We start from the raw sequence: 24105 nt of genomic DNA, 5'->3' as shown, positions 1-24105 counted from the left end.
TTCTAAGAGTAGTAATGTTCATCAATAAAAGCTTTTCAAACCAATAGATTTCCAATTTATAAACTTCTAATTTTAAAATATAATTCCAAACCAATTTTCCTCATCTAAGTATGAACACCCCCAAGCAAATCATACTATACTCGAGGAAAGACCAAATAATACAAAGCTCATGGTCTTACTTAACCAGTCCCGGGTAGAGGGACAATTAAAATATCAAATACTCAGGCTCATAATGAGCTGCAAATTAATTAAATCAAATGATTTATCAATTAACAACTTTTATTAAATCAATCAACACTTTTAGAGATCAAAACTTTAAATCATAAAATCATATATTTTAACTCATCATGAAAATCATTAACTTAAATATTCATACGTAACATTTATTCAAACAATCATTAAAACAAACAATTTTCAAAATACGCATTCAAAATTGTATCAAGGACCTTGATCACAAGAATAATTAAGGTACGACCACTAAACTTGACCACGATCGAGCAGGGACTCCTCCTACACAATTAAAATAACCTTAATTAATATAAGGTTAACAAAACTAATACAAAATTATAAAAACCATTCTATTGTGCATGAATTACCTAAATATTAACCTTTATTAAACAAATTATTTTAGTATCAAAATAATGCTATTAGTATCAAAGTGGTAACGTTAGTGTAAAAAAAAATAATTCTTTAGCTTCTTAAAGGAATAAAATTAGTATGATAATATAAGTAATAATAATCAAAGTATAGTAATCAAGACCTGTGGCAAAAAGGAGGGTGAAGGAAAGAACGTGACACTACACCTCCTTGGTAGCAAGTCATGGCAAAGGGTTGGCAGCAGAGTGGCGACAGTTGGTTGGTCGTTGGTGGCAGAAGAGGTAATGTATGGTCGGCAGAAATGGTGGTGCGGTTGCGGTGTTTAATTAATTGAGCAAACAAGAAAGGAATAGAGGAGGGCGTAAGATTGAGAGTAGAAAGAGTAAAGAGTTTTTTTTTTTTTTTTTTGGTGTATGATATGATTACTAGGAAACATGATAAGTTTTGGTGTTTGTTAAAGTACTTGAACCAAATAAAGACTAGATTAGTAGTTGGGAATAAAAGATAAGTAATTTTTTTTTAAAAAAAAGATCATTTGATTGGAGGATTGGAAGATAGGAATAAGATGATGAAGAGGGTTTAATGGCTAAGTAAAGAAAAAGATAGAAACTAAATCACATAGTAATTAATTTTTTTTTTCCCAATTTCTTTGACCAGCTACGGATTTTTATAAAAACTGATTTTTTTTTTTTAAATACAAAATTCATAAATGTAGGGAATATTTCAAGCATTACCCAAAACTTGAACCCCACTGTGATCATACACTAAAGTACGGTGGCGTCCAAAGGGAAGGAATCTAGAGCAAAAGAGTCGCCAACAAGTTTTAGGAACTTGTAAATCGTTCACGAGGTGAAGGTTACACCCCTTAGCTTAACGATCCAGGAGATCGTCAACTCCAATAGGTCTGGAACCATGACTGGTAGTTCGGGGATGAAGGTAAAAATCCAACCTAAAAGAGATTGAATCTGCCCTAATAATAGGCCTCTACTTTATTCTGATCGTATTCATGTGCGCTTTCTGACTAACATGCAATCAATAGAATTAACCCTAAACCTGTTTATCTATGTTGGTTGAATATAATGCACAAATAAACTATTATTGGCGATCACTTGAATTATAATCAAATTAACCCTAAATAAGATTATTAATTATCTTATTAAGCGTGATTACAAGTACCAATTCCCTTTAAACATGCATAAAAGGTGTGATAAAGCAATAACAATAAATATATCAAGCAACATATATAATATTAATCATAACAATTATTATAACAATTATAAAAATAATCATAATAATAATTATAATCAATAATCATCATCATCATGTTAAAGCATAATAACAAGATCCTAGGCATGATACTAACAAGATTAATAACAAACCCTAGCATGTCACTAAACAATAAAAATCAAAGCTTTAACCATAACATGATACTAACATGCTATTAGGAAAGAAAATAAAAGGCATCGCAGGAAACATCAAAATAATCATACTTGATTTAAGGAACTTATTCTTTACCCTAAACATCATACTAAGAAGATCAAAACGCCCTAACATGATGCTAGGAATCATAATAACAACCTAAGCATGATTTCTATATCATAATATCAATAAATCAATTAAAGCACTTACTTGGATGCCTCATACCTCTTTCTAATAACAGAATACACACATTAGTAACTTCAAGGTTAATAATAATCAAAACAATTAAATTAAATAATTGAAATAGAGATCTGGGACCAAGCCCTCAGAAATTAAAACCTTTCACGTCTAGGGCGAAGACAACTTCGAACTTGGCTAGGTGTGTCTAGTGCTAATGTATGAGGAATTGTGTTTGTAAAATGGTTGGTTTAGAAAAAAGAGAAATTAATCAAGAAATTCTTGATGAGAAATGGTGATTGAAAAAGGGGAGATATGACCTCTATTTATAGAGAAAAAAAAGAGTCGAAGAATAAGAAAAGAATCCGAATTCGAATCGAAATAAAACTCGATGGACAGCAGTTTTTGCGGATTTTGTTTTTATCATATCTTTTGATCTAGAAGTCCAAATAAGGCATATGATATATCGTTGGAAAGCTATTGAAGTCTAATTTCCAACCCAATATGAATCAGATTAAAATATTTTGTAGATAAAAAGATATGGCCGAAATAGTGGGACGGTGTCAGTTTTGTATAGAGTTTCATATCTCATTCATATCTTTTTCGTTATAACTCGGATTTAATATTATAATATATCATTGGAAAGATAATTTCAAGATCTATCCAACCATATAAAATTTGGATAAAGATTATGAGGAACAAAAATAATATATGACTGTCTTTGAACATCTTTAAATTCGAATAGAATTAGGATTTAAGAAAAGGAAAATTTTAAAAATGGAAGGTTTTTATTTAACTCAAATTCTTTAATCAACTATCTTTTCAAAAAGGATAATTAAGATCTTTTAAAAACTTATGGAAGCTTCTTATTAATCCTAATTATTTTAGGAATAGGATTAAACCTTTGGACCCTCCACATGATCATTGGGTCGTAGGTAAAATCCGGTTTGGGCCTAGTTTAGCATTTTGGCCATAACTTCCTCATTATTCATCGGAATTGGGCTTATAATATATCGTTGGAAAGGTCTTTTCAAGCCTACAATTTTTACACTAGTCCCCTGTGTAGCTTCCTGTACCTGCACCCCCCTCCCCACGACGTCGTTTTGCTGTGTTTTGTCATTTTGGTGATTCCTTTTTTTTTCCTTTTTTTTTCCTGCCATTTTTGGGTACTTTTTTAATTTTCCTTTTTTTTTTATTTCTTTTCTTTTTTACTCAAGCTATGTATATATATCATTTTAAACATTTATTTTCTCTCTCTTCAATTGATTTTGTTCTTATTTTTTCTTTCCCTTCATTTTGATTTCATCTAATATCTGCGTTTTTTGTGATGGATGATTCTTCTACTGCTGATTTTGATCGAGATTGTGAAGCTGTTCTTCCATCTGGTGTTCCATTGGTTGATTCATTTGTTCATCAATGTGAGCTATTATGATCCTAATTTTATTATTTTTTTATTTTTTTTTTGTGTTTATGTTATGCTCTGTTTTATTACTTTATTTTTTTATAATTTCTGGATTTGTTTGTATTTTGATGCTCTTTAATTCTGTAATTGATGAATGTTTCCTGTAATTTTGATTTCGTAATTGATTTTGATTTCGTAATTGATTTTGATTTTGTAATTGATTTTGATATCGTAATTTATAATTTCTGCATGTTCATTGTGATTTTGATTATTCGTCAAGGAATTCTGATTTGTTTGTATTTTGATGTTCAGTATTTCGCTAATTATTTTGATTTGTTTATCGATTTGATTTTCTGCATGTTAAGAATCGGAGTACATTTTAGTACATTTTGTTTTGCTACATCTTAATTTAAATTGTTTTTATGTTGTAATGTGTTTTAATTTGTTTTGTTTAATTTGTTAAACATTTTAAAGTTTTTTGATCAAATGTATTATGCTAAATAATCATTTTTATATTATCATATGTTTTATTGTTTGTTACTGAGTTACTGATATATTTTTAATATTGTTCATTTTAAATTGATAAATGATCATTTGTGTACATGATCATTTTTAATTATATTAGATTATAAATTTATTTATAGTTGATTATTTGTTGTTTTGTTATTGTACATTTTATGCTTTGATGTTGATCATAATTTTATTTCACATATTTATGTAGTGGGAAAAAAGGATGGTATTGTATATCAAGAGGCAGAGAAGTCTGAATTATTGTATAAAGAATTTAAATCTAAAGACGAAGCTTATGAAATGTATAATGAGTACCCTTTTAGGAAGGGTTTTGGAGTTCGAGTTGGGAAGTGTAAGTGGAGAAGAGATGGCTCATTATTGAAGAAACGATTTCTTTGTGCTAATGAGGGTTATAAGGATGATAAGTATAGGAATTGTTGGGAAGTGTAACTGGTTGTAATGCCTTTATACAATTTTTTGTTGATCATGATTGTGTTTGGACATGTTCAAGACAGGAAATGGTTCATAATCATGATAAGATTCCTGTTGAAAAGAGGCATTTAATAAGGTCTCAAAGGAGTGTTAATGATGAACAAGTTTGATTTATTTCTACATTGAAAATGAGTGGAGTAAAAGTTGCTGATTCTTTGAGGGCTTTAAAAAAGGAGGTTGGTGGGTCTCCTAACCTTATTTTTACGGCTTCGGATGTGTATAATGCATTATCATGTGATAAAGCTGCCAAACTTGATGGATGTGAAAGCAATCAGTTGATTAAGTATTTTGCAAAGAGACATGTAGATGAGGCAGATTTTTATTATGATTTTGAGCATGATGATAGTGGTGCCTTGGTTAGTTTTTTTTGGCGTGATGGAAGAGTGCTCAGAGATTATCATTACTTTGGAGATTTATTGGTCTTTGATACAACATATAAAACTAATAAATATGGAATGATTTGTGCTCCTTTTCTAGAGATGAACCATCATGGTAAAAATGTGATGTTTGGTATGGGTTTTATTCTTAATGAGCGCACTGCTTCTTTTGATTGGTTATTTGATACATTTCTTTATTCAATGGGAAATAAAAGTCTCATTACTATTATGACTGATCAAGCACAAGCCATTGCTGCGGGTATAAGAAACATATTCCCTTCAACTGTCCATCATCGATTATGTGTATGGCATCTTGAGCAAATTCAAAGAAGCATATTGCAGCATTGAGAGCTTTGGATGGTTTTACAGATTTGTTCAGCTATTTATTGAAATATTGTGAAACCCTTGCTGAGTTTGAGTATTTCTGGAAAAGGTAATATTTTTATATTTTATTCTTTCTGTCTATTTGATAATTCTTAAAATATGATCATTTTATTATTCATATATGTACATTACTTGTTTAAATTTGATCATTTGTCATTCTTTTATTATTTGGAATCTGTACATTTTTATGGTTATTTAAATTTTGTGTTTAAATACGAACATTTATATTTATTGAAATGATAAATGTTCATTTCTGCTTCACAGAATGTTGGTGAAATATAATTGTGCAAATGATGATTGGTTGTGTGATTTGTACAAAATAAAGGAGATGTGGTGTCCAGCTTATTCTAAGAAGTTTTGGTCTGGTGGTATTCTATCTTCTCAACGTAGTGAAACTACTAATAAGTCAGTTTCTCATAGACTTAATAAGACACAAGGTCTATGTGACTTTTACCATGTTTTTCTAGATGTTGTTTCTGAGTGGAGAAGCAAAGAAAGTGGTATAGATTACAATAATTTGAGGGGAAATAGACATTTAGCTTTTACTAACATTGGGATCTTAGTTCATGCAAGAACTATATATACTATGTGCTTTTTGAAGAGCAGTTCATCAAAGGTACTGCATATGATCATCGAGATTCTGGTTTGTATTTTCCTGAATATTCGTATCATCTTTGGCATCTTGGGAAGGACATTGTTAAACATGAAGTTGTTTTTAATAAAGAAACACATGTAATCTTTTGCACTTTCATGTTCTTTAGTGAAATTGGTTTGCTTTGCTCTCATTCTCTACGAGTATATCATTTTCATTGTGTTCGCAAAATTCCACAAGAGTACATAATGAAACGCTGGACAAAGGCTGCTATGTGTAGTCATGGTATTGAAGAACCAACTTTGAGAACTAATGTTGTGGCTACAAGTGTGTGGAGGTCACAAACACTAAGGAAATTTGTCAAGTTGGTAACAAGTTGTCAAAATTCATTGAATGCAAGGGCAGAGGTTGATTGTTATTTTAACCTTTTAAAGGAAAAGGTTGAGAGTGTTTCTGGTGCTATAGATTTTAGTGAGCCTGCCGAAGGTATTGAAATTGTTGATCATGAAGTCAAGAATCCACCAAAATCAAGGCCTGCTGGTGAGAGGAATTTTAGGCCAAAGAGTGCCTTAGAGAAAGCATGCAACAAAGCAAAGGGTAATTGGAGGAAGAGAAAGACAATTTATACTCCTTATATACGAGCTAAAGGTCAAGCTGTTGTTCAGGTATTTATCATCATTTATGTGTTATTTTCAGTGTTCATTTAATTCATTACATACAATATTATCTACAGGAATGAACATTTATATAACTTTATTTGATTATATATCAAACATAATATTATTTTTTTTTGCTAGGAATTTAATGAGAATGGATTTGCAATTAGTTATGCCAATTCTGTAAATGATCCTACTGACTTGATTGTTCTTGAAAACCCATTACATCAGGTTAATTTATTTATTTTCTTTATTTTATGATTATTATTATAATTATTTTATAAAAATTAATTTATAATAATAAATTGTAGGTTGTAGATATTCCTTCTAGCTCAAAGGATTCTGATTAAAGTGTTCTAAATGAGGTTGATCAGGTATGTACAAAATTTTTAATAGTTGCATTTTGTACTTTCCATTTTATATGTACATTTTTAACATTTTTAAAATTTGTTTTTTTAAAGGCTACTGGTGAAAGCTCTCTTCAATCCAATATATCTATTGATCCAGATATTTCTGCTATTGCTGAGGTAATATTATCTTATTTGTTCATTTTGTTTTTAGAAATTGAACATTTAATTGTCTCATAATGTTTAATTTTCTTGTGTAGGAAAAGGATTCACATATATCTACAAATGTTCAAAAAAGGGTTCATTTTGGTTTTGTGAATGATAATGCTGCTGGTAGAGCTCCAAGAGTTCCAATACGTTCTTCTGTTCTTCCTTCTATGCAAAATAATGTTCAAGCAAATGCTAGTGGACATACATCTACAAATGTTTCGAAAAGGGTGCGTGTTGGTTCTTTGAATGATCATTACGCTGTTAGGGCTCCAACAATTCCAATACATTCTACTGTTCTTCCTTCTACTCAAAAGAATGTTCAAGCTGGTGCTACTTCTTCAAGGGCTAATAATGAGAGTGCTTCTAATGTTACAAGAAATGATGATGTTGGTTCTGGACAGTTTTCTACCAAGTATGATAGATTTTTAGCTTTTTTTGATACTAATGTAGCTAAGAGATTAGCTAATAGTGGTAAATAAGAGAGCTCATCAGTATTTCATACTTGTTTTAAGAATTATATTGTAAGATTATATATCTTTTTTACACCATTATTGATATTATAATGCGTTTCTACCAAATATTATCAACAGTTCCATTTTTTTTATATATATTTTGAAAATATGTTCTTTTTATTATTTATATATGTACATTATGTGTTCATATTTGATCATTTAGCATAGTATTATACATGATTTTATCAACACATGCAACTTTTTAATATATATGATCATTTTGTATTTGTACATTTAATGGTCATATAAATGATCATATTTTAATATGGACATTTATGCTTAAATAAATGAACATTTAATATGTAATTTTTTTATACATGAAATTGATTAAAAAGAAATATCCAAATACAAACTTTGTAAAATAATAATGCTGCTGTGTAAATGAAATTGTATAAATATGAAATATTGTTTATACATGAAATTGTCTATATATGAAATATTACTATATTACTATGTATAAATATGACTATATATGAAATATGACTATATTACTACTCTTTTTCCAACTTTCTTGTTTTTCTTCTGTTTATCCTAGACTCAGTGTTCTCTTCAAAAAGCATCAGTTTAAAAGTGTATTGCATCCTCAGTTTCCTTATTTGTTCCAGCTGTAAATGAAAATGAATTATAAGTTAAGAACAATTCTATGTTACATTAATGAACATTATATGTTACATAATTGAACATTTGATATACTTACATTATTTGCTTTCAGATCACAAATCCATTCTTCACTAGGATCAGCAGTGAATGTCTCCATATGCTTCATGATGTAGACTCCATAGTTTGTGTAATATGCATTGCTGCGCCATTTCATTTTTTCCAATACAATTTGATGATCCTCAATAGAACTTGCATCTTCATACCCAATGTGTTTCATGTATGCAGCTAATCCTTTTAGCTGTTTTGAACATTTATCAATGAATAAGTTTATATCTATTTATCAGAAAATGAACATTTAAATTATATATAATAAACTATTTAATTATCAAAATGCTATAAAATTTTAACTTACAATCATTTTTGGTTGGTCCAGATACTTTTGAGATACTGACACATGTTGTGGTAGCTTTCTATTGTCAATGATATGGATGGTATCCTTCATATGATTGATGCACAACACGAAAAAATGATTGGCAGTTGCTACTGGAAAAAATATCTGAACAAATAATAAATTGTAGTGAACATTTAATTTATTATAATTGAACATAATATATTAAATGTATTTATGTTACCTGTTTGTATCCAACAATGCTTTTGATTTTGTAAATCTGCAACTCATTGTTTATTCTTACTATGAATTCTTTAAATCTTTTTTCCATTGTTGACCCTTCTCTGCAGACTTCATTTGTGCACATAATTTGCTGCAATTTAAAAAGTAAACATTAATTTATAAAACATTTGTTGAGTAATAAATATAAAAAATAATTGGTATAAACTTACATGTGGCATTGTTGAGAAATATATCTTGTTTTTTGTGCTCTTATGATTTAGAATTATTGCCCATGAATCTATGACACAATTCATAACTTGTACATCATCTCCAAGGGTTTTCATTTCTACTCTATTTATGAGATTGATTCCATCATGATATAAAAGAGCACTGTAAATGAACATTAAGCAATGTATAAATGAGTAATTTCCCAAAAAAGTTATAAAAAATTAATGTATTATGAATAAGTTACCTTTGATCTTCTCCACTATAAGCAAAGTCACAGACAAGATGATTCATTCTTTTCTCATCCTTAAAAAGATCTTTGTATTTGACCATATATGGAAATCTAAAAGCCAGAGGAAGAGTTTGTGGTTGACGCTGTGGCCTCTTTGATGAACTGAACATATAATGAATTTAATATGATCATATATGCATATACAAATGAACATTTAAATCAATCAGAATTTAAAGGATTGTAATTTATACCTCTCATCTTTGTTCTTGGCAAATTCTTTGCTCTTCTCTGGTTGTTTTTTATTTAACTTCTCTTCAATTTTTTTTCCATATTTTCTTCCCTGAACAAAAAGAAATTTATATATGAACATATTGATTCACACAAATGTTCATTTATTTATTGAGGAAGATATATGATATATTTACCTTTGGTCAGTCTTTGATGAGGAAGATGTACCTTTCTTCTTGTTCTTCATTGTCAGAATTTTCTTCTCTATCTCCATTGTTAGAATTTTCTTTTGTTTTCTGAAAAATCAAATCAAGTTAGTAACATAATGTCATGATTTAATTTTAGCATCCAAATATCAATAAAAATCATTTAAAATTACTTTATATTACATAAAATTTAATTAATATTACAATAACACATCATAATTCTTAAATTGCATAAACCTTAATTGTTCTTGATTTAATAAAACATTCTTCAGAGTTACATAAACCTTAATTGTTTTCTGATTGAACAAAATAAACTACATTATTAGTACTAATACATAGAGCATCACTACTAATACAAGGGTTTTTATTTTTTTACCCCTGCTCTTGTCCACTCTCCTTGTTCTTCATAACTTCACTAGCTACTGGAATGTCTTCTCCATTTTTTTCTTGAATAGGCTCATTTTCAACATTTACAGGAGCAGAAGATTGCTTATCAATACTTTTCGGATTTGCTATTCCTGCATTTTTTAAAAATTAACATTATTAAATATAAATATGAACATTATTAAATATAAATATGAACATTATTAAATATACATATGAAAATTATTAAATATAATAATCAACATATTATTTACCTGTAGGAGAAGATGTTCCACTAGGCTTTTCAACTGCTACAGAAGCAGAGGCTTCAGTGCTAATAACACCAATTGTTGTAGATGTTGGATGACTTGGATCTGATTTTGTATTTCATTAAATTTGTTAGTTAAACAAATTATAAGACTTATTCAATATAACATATAAACCCTTATAATTCGCTCTTACCAATTTGTGGAGATGGAGGAGTAAGTCCTAAGCTGAATGGTTTTTTGATATTGTACTCATTCTTCTTCTGTTTTCCTTTTTTGTTTTTCTCCAATTCTGCTGTTTTAAAAAACTCCCTTTCAATTTCTGCAATGGCATTCAAGAAATCTTCTGAGCCAAAGATCTCCTCATCTTGGCTTAAGATTGATGGCTCCCGTGCCATTTTCCCCATAACCTCATCAACTTTTTTTACCAAGTCATTCTCAGAAATTATTTCCTTTTCTTTCAATAGTATGCTTGATAGTTTTCACAGGGAACGACCAGTTTCAATCACCACATCCTTAAATTCATTCATGAAAATCTAGATCATAAAGAAATAATTATTATTAAAACAGTACATTTCATATTATAGAAATGAGTATTTATGTATTTGAAAGTGTTCATTTTACACACCTGGGGACTGATTTCAGCTTTCTCAACAATTCTAGGAAATATTTTCCCTTTACCAAGTCCCAATTCCAATTCATTTTTTATCCTTTCAAGAACCATGTCCCGTTTCCATACAGAAATGATTGGGATTGTTCTTTGTGGATTTTTATCCAATCTCTGAAATCTATCAAAATAGAACAGCTACAAAAGAAATAATAATGAACAATTATCAGATTATATATGATTATCAAACTTATTTGAACATTTATCAATCATCAAATGAACATTAGTATATATGATCAATTATTGAAATATATTTGAACAAATATGAAAACAGATTTGAACAATTATCAAAACACATGCTTATTATTATTCATACCATCAGAAATTGTAGGGGGCCTTTGTAGAACCCCTTCCGTGTCTGTTTTCTCCAATCAACATGATTCTTTATTAGTGAATCATAAACATATTGGTACCAATTCAAGTTTTTGATTCTTTCTTTGTTCATTGTCGAATAGAGAAACTTGTAATGGCACCGATTGCTTTGTATGCACTTTATCAATGCATTCAATGCCACCACCAAAAAGTTTGTAATGAAATCTTCATCATCAGGTCTGTTTTTCTCAAACTTTTTGTCGATGTATTTTGCCACAATTTGGCTTACAGAAGGAATTTTTCCATTCCATTTTCCTCTCCACTTCTTCATAAAACTTTCAAACTCCTCACTTGCTTTTTCTGATTTTGCTTCAACAATGAGAATTTCCCCCATTGGTAGTCCATACACTATCCTAACATCCTCTACATCCACTTCAATCGATTGATTTTTAGGAAGTTCAAAAGTTTGACTATTTTCTTCAAAACTGTTCAGAATCCAATAACAGAAAGTTTGATCCAACTGAGGTAACTGGATTTGAAGTAGGGGTCCTAATCCAATCTCCTCTATCTCTGATTTCTGTGTTTCAGTCATTTGTTTTATCCACTACATCAACTTCACATGCCCCCCTCTGGTTGATGCTTTCTCTTCCTCAAACTCCTCTTGTGGAATTTCCTATACTTCCTCCCTCTCAACTATTTCTGTTTTCAGTTTTTTCTTACCCCTACTACCCTCACCTTCTGGTTTATATACAACCAACTTCTGCTCCCCCTCTTCAGCCTTTGCCTTCACTAGCTTTGTATACAAATTCTTCTTCTCCTTCTTTGCCTTTTTCTTTTTTGGCTTTTCTTCAACCTCCTCCTCCTCCTCCTCCTCCTGCTCAAATTCTTCATCATCTTCACTAACAGGCTCTTTGTAGACACCCATTTGTGTCTCCCCAAAACCAAACCCAGTGATGAGTACCTTTCACGTCGAATCATAATCGAATGAAACGAAAGTGTGGAAAGGTCTAGTGTTGCGGAAAGTTTTATTTTCTTTTCTCTTCTTTCTGTTTTTGAAAACTTTATTTTAAGAAAACAGCAAATCCAGTTTGGTTGGTCCATGATATGGGTCCAATAGTGGTGTAGTTGGATGGGGTTTGAAAAGACCTTTCCAACGATATATTATAAGCCCAATTCCGATGAATATTGAGGAAGTTATGGCCAATTTACCAAACTGGGTCCGGTTTGAGCTTTATGTACGGCCCAATGATCTAGGGGAGGGCCTAATATGATTTATCATTCCTAATGCAATTAGGAATGGTTTTAGTCTTCTAGAATCTTCTAGAAGGTTCTTTTCATTCCTAATTCGATTAGCATTGATAAGTTGACTTTGTTGACTTTTCAGAGTTTTAATCAAGATCAAATAGCATTTTCGAAGAAATTATATTATTTTATCCTCCAGTACGGTAAACTTATCGAATTTTCGAAAACGCGTTGGAATCAGGCTTGGCGCCTAACCCCAGGCCTGGCGCTAGCCACTGGCGCCTGGCGCTAGTGTTGGTGCATGGCGCCAGCTAGCTAGGGTTGGCACCAGCCCTGTTTTCTGAGCGTCAGACTCTGTTTTGTTAATTTATCTTTTTTGGCTGATTTTCTCTATAAATATCGTATTAAAAACTCCGTTTTAATCCACCATTCATCACCATCAATCATCTACATTCATTCACCATTCATCACCATCAATCATCTACATTCATCCACCATTCATCATCATTCATCATCTACATCTATCATTCAAAATTCTCCTCATTCACAAGTTTTAATTAGCATTCTCTAATTCATTCATCTTCAATTCTTTCTTACTTTGTTTTCATACAAAATTCCGCATTCACAAGATCTAGAAACACCTAGCCATATTCGAAGTTGCCTTCGCCCTAGACGTGAAAGGTTTTAATTTCTGAGGGTTTGGTCCCAAATCTCTATTTCAATTATTTAATTTAATTGTTTTGATTTATTATTTTCCTTGAAGTTACTAATGTGTGTATTTTGTTATTAGAAAGAGGTACGAGGCATCGAAGTAAGTACTTTAATTGTTTTAATTGATATTATGATGTAGAAATCATGTTTACATTGTTATTATGATATTCCTAATATCATGTCTAGGGTAATTTTAATATTAATTATGATTGTTGCGATGCTTCCTATGTTCTTCCTAATATTTATGATTGTTAGTATCATGTTAGGGTTAAAGATTTGATTTTTAATGCTTAGTGACATGCTAGGGTTTGTTATTAATCTTGTTAGTATCATGCCTAGGATCTTGATATTTTTATTATGCTTTAATATTAACATGAATATGATTATGTTTATAATTGTTATAATTTATGATGATTATGAATATTATTATTATTTTGATGATGATTATTTTATTTATAATTATTATTCATGATCATAATTAATTTATCATGTTGCTTGATATTTTATTGCTTGATCACGCCTTTATGCATGTTTAAAGGGAATCTATACTTGTAATCACGCTTAATAAGATATTAATAATCTTGTTAGGGTTAATATGATTATAATTCCAGTGATCGCCAATAATAGATTTATTTGTGCATTAAATTCAACCAACATAGATTAAACAGGTTTGGAAAAATGGAAATTAAAAATCCAACCTTTGCACTTTTTCCTCCTAAAAATCCAACTTTCATTTTATTCCACAAAAATCCAACCTTTATACCCCCCTGAATCTAAAGGTCCATTACCTGTTGATGACCGGTTTTTTAAGTTAGATGCCACGTGTCAACTATTAATAGGTCGATTATAATTTTAATTATTAAAAAAAATTAATTAAAAAAAAATTTAGAAACCCAGCCCACCCTCCTTCCCAGCCCACCCTATCCCCACCGGCCACCGGAATACCCACCCTCTTCCTCTAAATTATCTGGCAGCCCCAAAAATTTCCGGCAGCCACCTCTTCCCCCCCCCCCATCTGACCAACCTCCATGATTATTTTTTCAATTTTCTCCATCCTCCATTAAATTCGGCCACCATTCCTCACCACCTCCCTTTTCGACCATCCTCCCCTTACCCTCCCTTTCCGTCCACAACCTAGCTCGCACCACCGCCCAACTCTATTTCCACCCTCAAAACCGCACCTGCTCCAACCCTCCAACCCACAAATACGCCAGCCACCAAGAAATAAACCCAGCCAACAACTCCGATCCAAACCCAAACCCCCCACAAACCGCCCAGCCACCAATTAAAACCGCCCAGCCACGAAAATACCTGCCCACAAATTAAAACAACCTTTGGGCTTTGAAACAGACCGTACCACCCAAAAATCATCGCCGAAAAACATCGCAGTATCACGAATTAGGATGCGGTAGTACGTAGAGGAAAGAGGAAATCACTTGGGGTTGGATATCAGAGCGGCAAGAGGGTGGCAATTGGGGTTTCGGGGCGGCAGGTGGGTGGGTCTTGTGGTTTCAGGGGGGCAGCAGGTGGGTGGGTTGGTTATTTCCGTTTTTGTGGAGAGAGGAGAGAGAAAGAGGAGTGAGAAGGGAAAGTGAGAAAATTAAAAAAAAAAAATTAACCTGTTAATCAGGTTAAAGGTCAAATGGATCTGTTGGAGAAGGGGGGGTATGAAGGTTGGATTTTTGTGGAATAAAATGAAGGTTGGATTTTTAGGAAGAAAAAGTGCAAAGGTTGGATTTTTAATTTCCATTTTTCCAACAGGTTTAGGGTTAATCCTATTGATTGCATGTTAATTAGAAAGCGCACATGAATACGATCAGAATAAAGTAGAGGCCTATTATTAGGGCAGGTTCAATCTCTTTTAGGTTGGATTTGTACCATCATCCCCGAACCCTTAATTGGTTCTAGACCTTATGGAGTTGACGATCTCTTGGATCGTTAAGGGGTGTAATATTCACCTCGTGAACGGTTTACAAGTTCCTAAAAAACTTGTTGGCGACTCTTTTGCTCTATCTTCTTCCCTTTTGGACGCCACCGTACTTTAGTGTATGATCACAGTGGGGTTCAAGCTAGTGGGATTTTAAAGGCTTGAAATTATTCCCTACACTCTTGTTCACCTTTGTAGACAGATTCTTCACTGTCATCACCACTGTCAGTGGAACTTTCATCAGAAGGATCCTGAGATGGTTCATCAGATGGTACTTCTTGTATTTTTTTCCTCTTCCCAACATTTTTCTTGGCAGGGCTGACCACTGAAAATTGAACATCTCATATAATTATTAAATGTATTGTAATTGAACAAAAATGAATAATTATTTCATTATATATGATCATTTTATGTATTGAAATTGAACATTTATAATAACATTATATACCTGCTTTTCTTTTTCCAGCAACCTTTGAACTCTCCTTCATTTCTTCTGTAGATCTCTTCTTCCCACCTACATAAATTATAAAATTTTGTATATTACATACAAATCTTTGATTTTATAATATTTAATAACATTTTATAGAATTGAACATTTACCTTTCGTTTTAAGAGGTGCTGCAACATATTCAGCAGGGGCACCTGCCATTTTCTTGATTGGAGTAGGTTCTGCAGCTTTTGCACCAGATTTCTTTTGCATAGGAGAAGACCTTGGAGACACTCTTCTATTCAGAACCTCCTTCTGGCCTTGCTTATCAGTTGCCTCCTTCTGGCCTTGCTTATCAGGTTCATCTAATAAAACATTTGTTGTTTTTTAAAATTTTATGTTAGTAAGTTAAAAATGTGCTATTTAAAATTAAATACAATAGTATTAATTTTACCTTGGCTTCTTGTAACTCTTCCACTTGGCACTATAGGGCTTTTATTTTTGTTTTTTCTTGCAACCATTTTGTATCTTGCATTCTTTTTTGTTGACTGTTCACTCTGTTGAGATAAGTGAGCTGCTCCTCACTTAATTTTGTCAATTCATTATTCATATCTGAATCTATCAGATTAGTCTCATCCTCAATTTCAACATAATCAGATGCCATTTGTGCTGCAAATAAAATGATCAAACATAAAACATTAAATAAACATTTATATAAATAGAATGACAAATGTTTATTATATACAATATAAATGAACATTTTATATAAATAATATTACCCTTCTTATTTCCAGTAGTATCTTTCATCTCTGTTGGTTTTGGAAAATCATATTCCACAGTTTTCTTTTCAGGACTTTTCTCCTTTTCATGTCCTTTTTCCTCTTGTCCTTTTAACAAAATTGAAATTGATCAAACTTTTTAAACAATACAATAAGTAATTATACATATAAAAAATGTACATATTATGTAATAAATATGTGCATTTTATTTTCTTACCTTTCAACTCTTTCTTTTCAGGGCTTTTTTCTTTATCATGAATTTTCTTTGGTACAAGCCCTTTTGCCTTATGTTTTTCTTCACCTACAAAATAAATATGATTAATATTATTGATATATATAAACATTAGATAGAAGTGTTTTATAGAGGTGAACATTTACCTTTCTTAAATTTCTTGATCAACTCTTCCTTCTTTTTGAAATTTTTCATGATTAACATTGTGGATTCTTTGTATTTCCTGTAATTGTGAGATATTATAGTAAAATATTCATATACATACATTATTTATTTAAATTAATTCAGTTCTTCAAATTTAAACATACTTTGGGTTTTCTTCTATGTCTAAATGTATTTGTTGCATCTTCTCCTTTAAAGTTATAATTTTTGGCTTCTTTTGATCATCATTTTTGGCTTTTCTGATAATTCATTAAAAACATGTTTGAATTTATAACTTTGACTAATTAAATATAAAATGAACATAAAGTCTATATAAAATGAACATTTAATATTCCTTACTTTGGCTTAGCAGTATCCTTTTCTGTATTGCTTTTCCCCTCTGATTCAATTTCTTTTACCTTGCTGAAATCAAAATTAAGTAATACTTTTAATAAAAAAGCACATAAATGGTACACAAAATAGACATTGTATCTATAATAAAATGAACATTGTTATTAATACCTTTGATCAACATCATCTTTTTCTTTTTCAGATGTACTTGTATCCACATTCTTGTCACTGAATATTGTATATATTTATTAGTTCTAATTTGGTAAAAAAAACAAATGAACAAATATTGTATGTAAAATGAACATTGTTATTAATACCTTTGATCAACATCATCTTTTTCTTTTTCAGATGTAGTTGTATCCTCTTTTTGCTCCACATTCTTGTCACTGAATATTGTATATATTTATTAATTCTAATTTGGTAAAAAAACAAATGAATATATATTGTATGTAAAATGAACATTTCTGAATACAAAAGTGAGCATTAGCATACCATTGATCCCTACTCTCTTGTGCAGATTGATTTCCAATCTCAGTTTGAGTAGCAGAGACATTCTCACTTTGTTCACTAAAAAAATTAGGATTATTTTATATAATATGATATTCAAGTATGAAATAATTTATATTATGAAGAAGAGAACTAGTTATTTTGGTATAAAATTTTTATACCTTATTTGTTGATTTGTCTTTGGTGGTCTTGATTTTGACATAAAAAATTTCACTCGAACCTTTTTTTTTTCACTAAAATTTTAAAAATTACCTAATAAGTTTGATATATATACACAATGTACAATTATTGCATATAAAAACAACTACTTCATACATATAAACTTACTTGTTTAAATTGTATCTTTGACAGCTACTACCAATTTCATTTTGTTCTATAGCCTTCTTTAGAGTTAATGGTTCAGATTTTCCATCTCTAAATTGAAGCAAGTGTATCACTCTAAATGGTACATCACTACAATATAAATTAATTACAGGGTATTAGTTTGAATGCATACAACTGAAATGATTGTTATCATATTACTAAATGTGCATGGAGTTTCAATGATATGTGCATTTGTTAGTTAAGCCACAATGAATACTCAAAGAACAAATATAACTATATAAATCATAACTATCTCTATAAATGAACATTATGAGTATCAAATATGATCATATACAATGATATAACTAAGATCATGATAACATTATAAATGATCAAATTCAAATAGCATATTAAACAATCATAAAAGCATATGATCGGATACAAATAGCATATTAAAAATGAACATAATGTATTTTGTAAATGATTATATACCTTGGAATTGGAGACATGTTTAAATCTGTACCACTTGACTTGTCAATATCTTTTAAAAGTTCAGGATCTACAATTGGAGTCTTTTCGCGGTTTTTTTTTCAATTTTTCTACTCTTGACTGAAGAGGTACATCATCATCATCTCTGTTTTTTTTAATAAAAACATCCTTATCACTAGACTTTTCAGAATTTCGCTATGTTCTATAATCAAATGACATGAAAGGTATTCATCACTGGGTTTGGTTTTGGGGAGACACATTTGGGTGTCTACAGAAGCCCCCACTTTGACTGAGTTTGGAGAAACGCAAGTTTCGAAAACAAAAGTCAAAGTATCGATAGGGACGGAGAATAATTCAGAATATTCTGCGATCCTAAATCACTCTTGTAACGCCGATACCTGCAAACTAGCGTTAGTTAAACAGATAAGAGAGTTAAGAAACGCATATCTTGCACCGCCGAGCACACGTCTCTGGAAGTAACCGATTTGATGCTGTATTGTTGTTGTGACAACTTTCCATAATCTAGGGAACGCCATCTTGCTGTTTGTTTTGACGATCTTCCGCAATCTAGGGAACGCCGTCGATCAATGCTGCTACATCTCGAGCCTCTTTCTTGAATCATAGTGACAACCTTTCCAATCATAGCAAAAGTCGTCGAAGACCGCCTCATCACGATCCGCCCTTCTCAAATCTTGGTGACAACCTCCACAATCTTAGGGAATGCCATCGAAGACCGCCTATCTCGTGCTATCTTCTCAAATCTTGGTGACAACCTCCACAATCTTAGCGAATGCCGTCGAAGACCACCCATCTCGTGCTATCTTCTCAAATCTTGGTGACAACCTCCACAATCTTAGCGAATGCCGTCGAAGACCGCCCATCTCGTGCTATCTTTTCAAATATTTGGTGACAACTTCCACAATTTTAGCGAATGCCGTCGAAGACCGCCCATTTCGTGCTATATTCTCAAATCTTGGGTGACAACTTCCACAATCTTAGTGAACACTGTCAAAAATAACTTTACTTGAAGTCATCCTCAGTTGTTGTGATAATATTCAGAAGAAAATCACCAAAGACCAACGCTTGTCGATCTTTAAAGCTCGCTTGAACTTTGCTTTAGCCGGTGCTGCCTACTTCTACCCTCGATCAAATTTTGGCGCCGTTGCCGGGGACTAAGGCGTTTATTAGTTTGTGTTGATTAGATTAGCTAGGTTCTTGTACATTATTTGATTTTTATTTGCTTTTATTTGTTCTTTGTATAAAAATGGCATGCTTATCTTTTCCTCAATTTGATGGTGAACCCTTCTATGCTTACTTTGAAAGACTAGATGGTTTTCTTAGTCACCATGGGTGTTCTCTTAGTGATGCTTGTGGTATAGCTTATTGGGGCATGAATGAGTATACTAGGGGAATGGTTGAGGACATGAATAATGGTAGATTTTGTCATTTGTCTATGCATGATGCGTGGGATTTCTTCACATGGTTTGCTAGGGATTCTTTAGATAGAGAATCTCATGTTTCTTATTTTGATTCTCAATGTCAAGATTCTTTTAATTTTTGCATGAATTATCTTGATACTTCTTATGTGCCTTGTGATGATCCTAGTATGCAAATTGACACCTTTCCCCCTTATGCTCATTTTGATGAAGTTTGTGTTAATTTTGATGATGTGCAATTTGACTTTGATCATGAACCTCAACCCAATAACATTGATGCCCAAATTCTCTCTCAAATGCAATATCTCACCCAACAACTCCAAGAGCTTCAAGAGGAACAAAAATTGAGAGAAGTGAGGCTTGCCCAAGTGATGAGTGCTATGTTTAATTTAGATGGACGTGAGGCACCTCACTTGGAGTGTGAGAGTGTTGTTGAGGATGATGTAGGGCAAGGGTGTGAAGGTAGGGGAGACTTTCTTATGATGAGAGGATTTTTGAGGATTTTGATCCTTTCCCTTCCCCATTTGAGCTTGATTGCCATCCTTCCCCTTATTCACCCCCTTTGAGAGCTTCCTTGGTGAGGATGTGAGTGAGCCATCTTCATGTTTGAATGAGGGAGTTCATGAGGATGATAATGGTGAGTTTGAGAAATCAAGAGAGATTGAGAGTCCCTTAAGTGATGGTGGAGGAGTTGTGAATGAAGAAAATGTCAATTTTGAGGATTCAAACCCCCTTCCCCATCTTGATGAGTCCACCTTGCATGTTGGTGACCCTTCTATCCATGAGTCTTTGGACTCATTTGAGGTTATGGCTAGTATGTTCATTGAAGGTTTAACAAATCATTATAGCCTCTTGAGAGAGTTCATTGGCAATGCTTCATGGGAAAGGGATGAGTTTGAGAGAAACCTTTATCCTTTCATGCATGGTTTAGAGACTTTAGGCTTTGAGGATCTTGAGGGAGTTGTTGTTCATCGTTGTGATAGAGAGGAGGATAAGGTTGTTTCTATTGGAGAGTTTTTGTTTGAGGGAGATGTGAGTCATGAGTGTTCTTTTGAGGATTCTATGATTGATTTTCATGCCCTCATTGGTGATGTGAGGCCATGTGAGACCTTTGTTTCTCCTCCCCTTCCCCATGTCCCTTTCTCAAGGAAATTTGACCACATCTCCTACTATCCCATGTTCCTCCCTTCTTTTGTCAAAGAGCCTATTGAGGACCTTCTCTTGTTTGATGAGACTCTCCCTTTTCATCCTCCTATTATTGAGGAAATGGGTGATTGTGCCACCCAAAAAGATTTTGAGGAGGTTTTGCCTTTTTATTCTTTTCCTTATTTTTCTTCTTCTTTCTCTTCTTATTTTCTTGATTTTTCTTATTTCTTTTGGCATCTTCCTCCTCACTTACGTGCAATAATCTTGTTGCACGTCCTCCTCCCTTCATTTGCCTACTTGTTATCATATGAAATGTGTAATAGTGCATTTGATAAGCTCTTGCGTTCGTTGCAATATTATTTACTAGAGCGGTCTCGCTTGGACGTTAAACAAGCCTTTCTCGGGAATTAACCCAAGGTTTTTATTGCTTTCATTTTCTCTTCTTTTTAGATTAGATTTTCTCTCATGGAAATGTTTGTGTGCCTTTTGCTAGGTACATGACTTGGTGTACTCTTATGCATTGGTTTGGATCAAGAAACAAGGAATTTTGACTCCTATTTTTGCTAGCATATGGAAATCGAGATTCAATTCAAGAGGAAATCGGCTTTGAAAGGTTAAATTGGGTCATTTGCGGGTATTTACACCCACCTATATCCGGTAATATCTTTCTTAGCTCTTTCTCTAATGGTTGGTGACTCGTTGGACGTGTGTTGGTTTGTTGGACTGATTTCTTTCTTTTCCCCTCCCATGGATTATTTGGTTTTTGTTTGAGTATACTGTCTCATTCAAGCTTGGGGGAGGGTATTCTATCATGTTTGGTGGGATGTTGATTCATTTACTCCATGCACTTGAGTATATGCATTTCCATATCTTTTCTTATATTTTGAAAAGTCCAAAAAGATTTTTGTTTACTTTCAAGGTAATTTTGGCAAAATGTGTTTTGTTTGTTCTTATTTTGGACATTCTATTTTGGGAATTGCATTCTTGAATGTTTTTCTTCCTAAGTGGTAAATGTGTGCACGGTTTGAACGAAGTAACGCTCCCCCCAAGCTTGAACGAAGCATTGTCCTTAATGCTTAAACTAGGGAAGAAAACGAAACCAAACTAAAAGCTTTTTGTGTTTTTTGTTTCTTTTTCAATTTTTTGTTTCTTTTTCTTTTCTTTTTATTACCTTTCCTTGGTTTTTATTTAGAGTTGTAGGTTAAACTCTTAGGACACCCTCACGAGAGCACACTCGTCCTCTAGGGCGATCTAGGGGTTTAAAGGGCTTGTCTTTAGTTGCTAAAATTGACCGTGATTCCTACGAAAGTGAGTTAGTGTACATTCTTGTCTCCTTTAGTGTCTTAGATTTGCTTGAATAATTCATTCTCCTTCTCTCGTGTTTCATGTTAATTTGCTCGAGGACGAGCAAAAGGTTAGCTTGGGGGAGTTTGATAAGTGACTTTTATGTCACTTTTAGGGTGTTTATTGAGTCGTTTTCCGGCTTATTTTCCAATAATTTAACCCTTTTTTATCCTTTATTTCTATTATTTGCTTATTTCTAAGTTTTTGCTTTTTTTTTTTGTTGATTTGAGTAGATAAATTAGTTTGTTTGTTTAATCTTGTTTTTATTCTTATTTTACCTTGTTTTCCATGTCTTTCTTCATTATGTTAGCTTAGGTCTTGTTTTAGGGAATTGGATGAAGGTTATATTAATGAATTGAATGATTGATTGTGATTAGTATGAAATTGACTTCGATTAGGAACATCAACACATTTAACTCACTCTCGCACAATTAAGCATGTTAATTATCCTACTAAACTAATTCACTCTCGTGCAACTAGCCTAGCAAAGGTATGGAAGAATTTAGGGCTCTCTACCAACTCACTCTCGCACAATTGATTGAAAACACAATTAAAAGCATAGAATCGATTAGCTAGAAAGATTCTAATCCATAAAAGCATCATCCATACACAATAATCAAGAAACAATTTCATACTAATCACAATCAATCATTCAATTCATTAATATAACCTTCATCCAATTCCCTAGAAAAAGACCTAAGCTAACATAATGAAGAAAGACATGGAAAACAAGGTAAAATAAGAATAAAAACAAGATTAAACAAACAAACTAATTAATCTACTCAAATCAACAAACAAAAAGCAAAAACTTAGAATTAAGCAAAGAAATAAAGATGAGAGAAAGTTAGAAAATGCTCATTGAATAAATGAGAAGAAGTTCCACAAAGTTGCTTCTTCAACCTCTCAAAAACTCCATGGAAATCCAAGCTTTCTCTCTCTACACTACTCCTAAACTAACCCTAAGAGAGAGAAAAAATAAAATTAGGCTAAACTAATCTAATCTATCTAAAATAAAAGTGTTCATTGAAATTTATGGGAAAATAACCCTAAAGAGGGTATTTATAATACAAGTTAAAATAATATAAAAGAAATTAAAAAGAAATAAAACTAAACTAAAACAATTAAAATAACTAAACTAAAAAAAAAAAACAAAACTAAAATTAAAATAAAATAATAGAAAATGAAATGGAAAAATAAACTCAAAAACCCCCAAAATTCCCACCCAAAACCCACGAAAACAATCAGACTACCCCCTTCCGTGGTTGCTTTGAACTTTCATCACCATCACGCATCATCTTCACCCTTCATCGAAAATCATCATCACATCGCAGCCGTCCGATTTTCATTAAAAGTCACGCGCGAAGCTCGTGAAATGGTTCGGTCGAACCATGGGTTGGTGCGGCCGAACTACGGGGTTGGTTCGGTCGAACCATGGGTGTGTTCGACCACACCTCTTCAAATTACAAAACCTCAAAATTTTCTGACTCGAATTTCGATCGAACTCCTTTGGTTTGCTCGAACCATGATAATTCATAATTTGCTCTGTTTTTGCTCTATTTCTTGCGCAAATTGGTATGATGGTGGCCGTAATTTGTTGCTGTGTTGGCCGATTTTGGTGTAGCAGAGATTGCAGGGTGATGGAGGAGTGGAGGAGCTGCGGTTGATTGCGGATTTGAGGCGTATTGC

At 32.2% G+C, this 24105-nt stretch overlaps 1 protein-coding gene across 1 annotated transcript in view; it reads right to left on the bottom strand.

Annotated features, from left to right (window-relative positions):
- Nucleotides 1-15431: 15431 nt before the first annotated feature.
- The window catches only part of LOC110699993 (triadin-like), a 32133-nt gene continuing 23459 nt past the window's right edge, over nt 15432-24105 (bottom strand). Inside the window, exons 2-14 of the mRNA XM_021877480.1 lie at nt 18029-18154; nt 17687-17761; nt 17512-17580; nt 17366-17422; nt 17204-17266; nt 17011-17103; nt 16849-16925; nt 16688-16771; nt 16471-16578; nt 16241-16360; nt 15865-16056; nt 15713-15778; nt 15432-15589 (exon numbers count right to left, since the gene is read on the bottom strand). Coding sequence (XP_021733172.1) covers nt 15432-15589; nt 15713-15778; nt 15865-16056; nt 16241-16360; nt 16471-16578; nt 16688-16771; nt 16849-16925; nt 17011-17103; nt 17204-17266; nt 17366-17422; nt 17512-17580; nt 17687-17761; nt 18029-18154 — 1288 coding nt within the window. The remainder of the gene's footprint in view (nt 15590-15712; nt 15779-15864; nt 16057-16240; nt 16361-16470; nt 16579-16687; nt 16772-16848; nt 16926-17010; nt 17104-17203; nt 17267-17365; nt 17423-17511; nt 17581-17686; nt 17762-18028; nt 18155-24105) is intronic.

The sequence above is a fragment of the Chenopodium quinoa genome, unplaced genomic scaffold (genome assembly GCF_001683475.1).
Source record: "Chenopodium quinoa cultivar QQ74 unplaced genomic scaffold, ASM168347v1, whole genome shotgun sequence".
NCBI lineage: Eukaryota > Viridiplantae > Streptophyta > Magnoliopsida > Caryophyllales > Amaranthaceae > Chenopodium > Chenopodium quinoa.
This window is presented reverse-complemented; position numbering and strand designations above follow the sequence as displayed.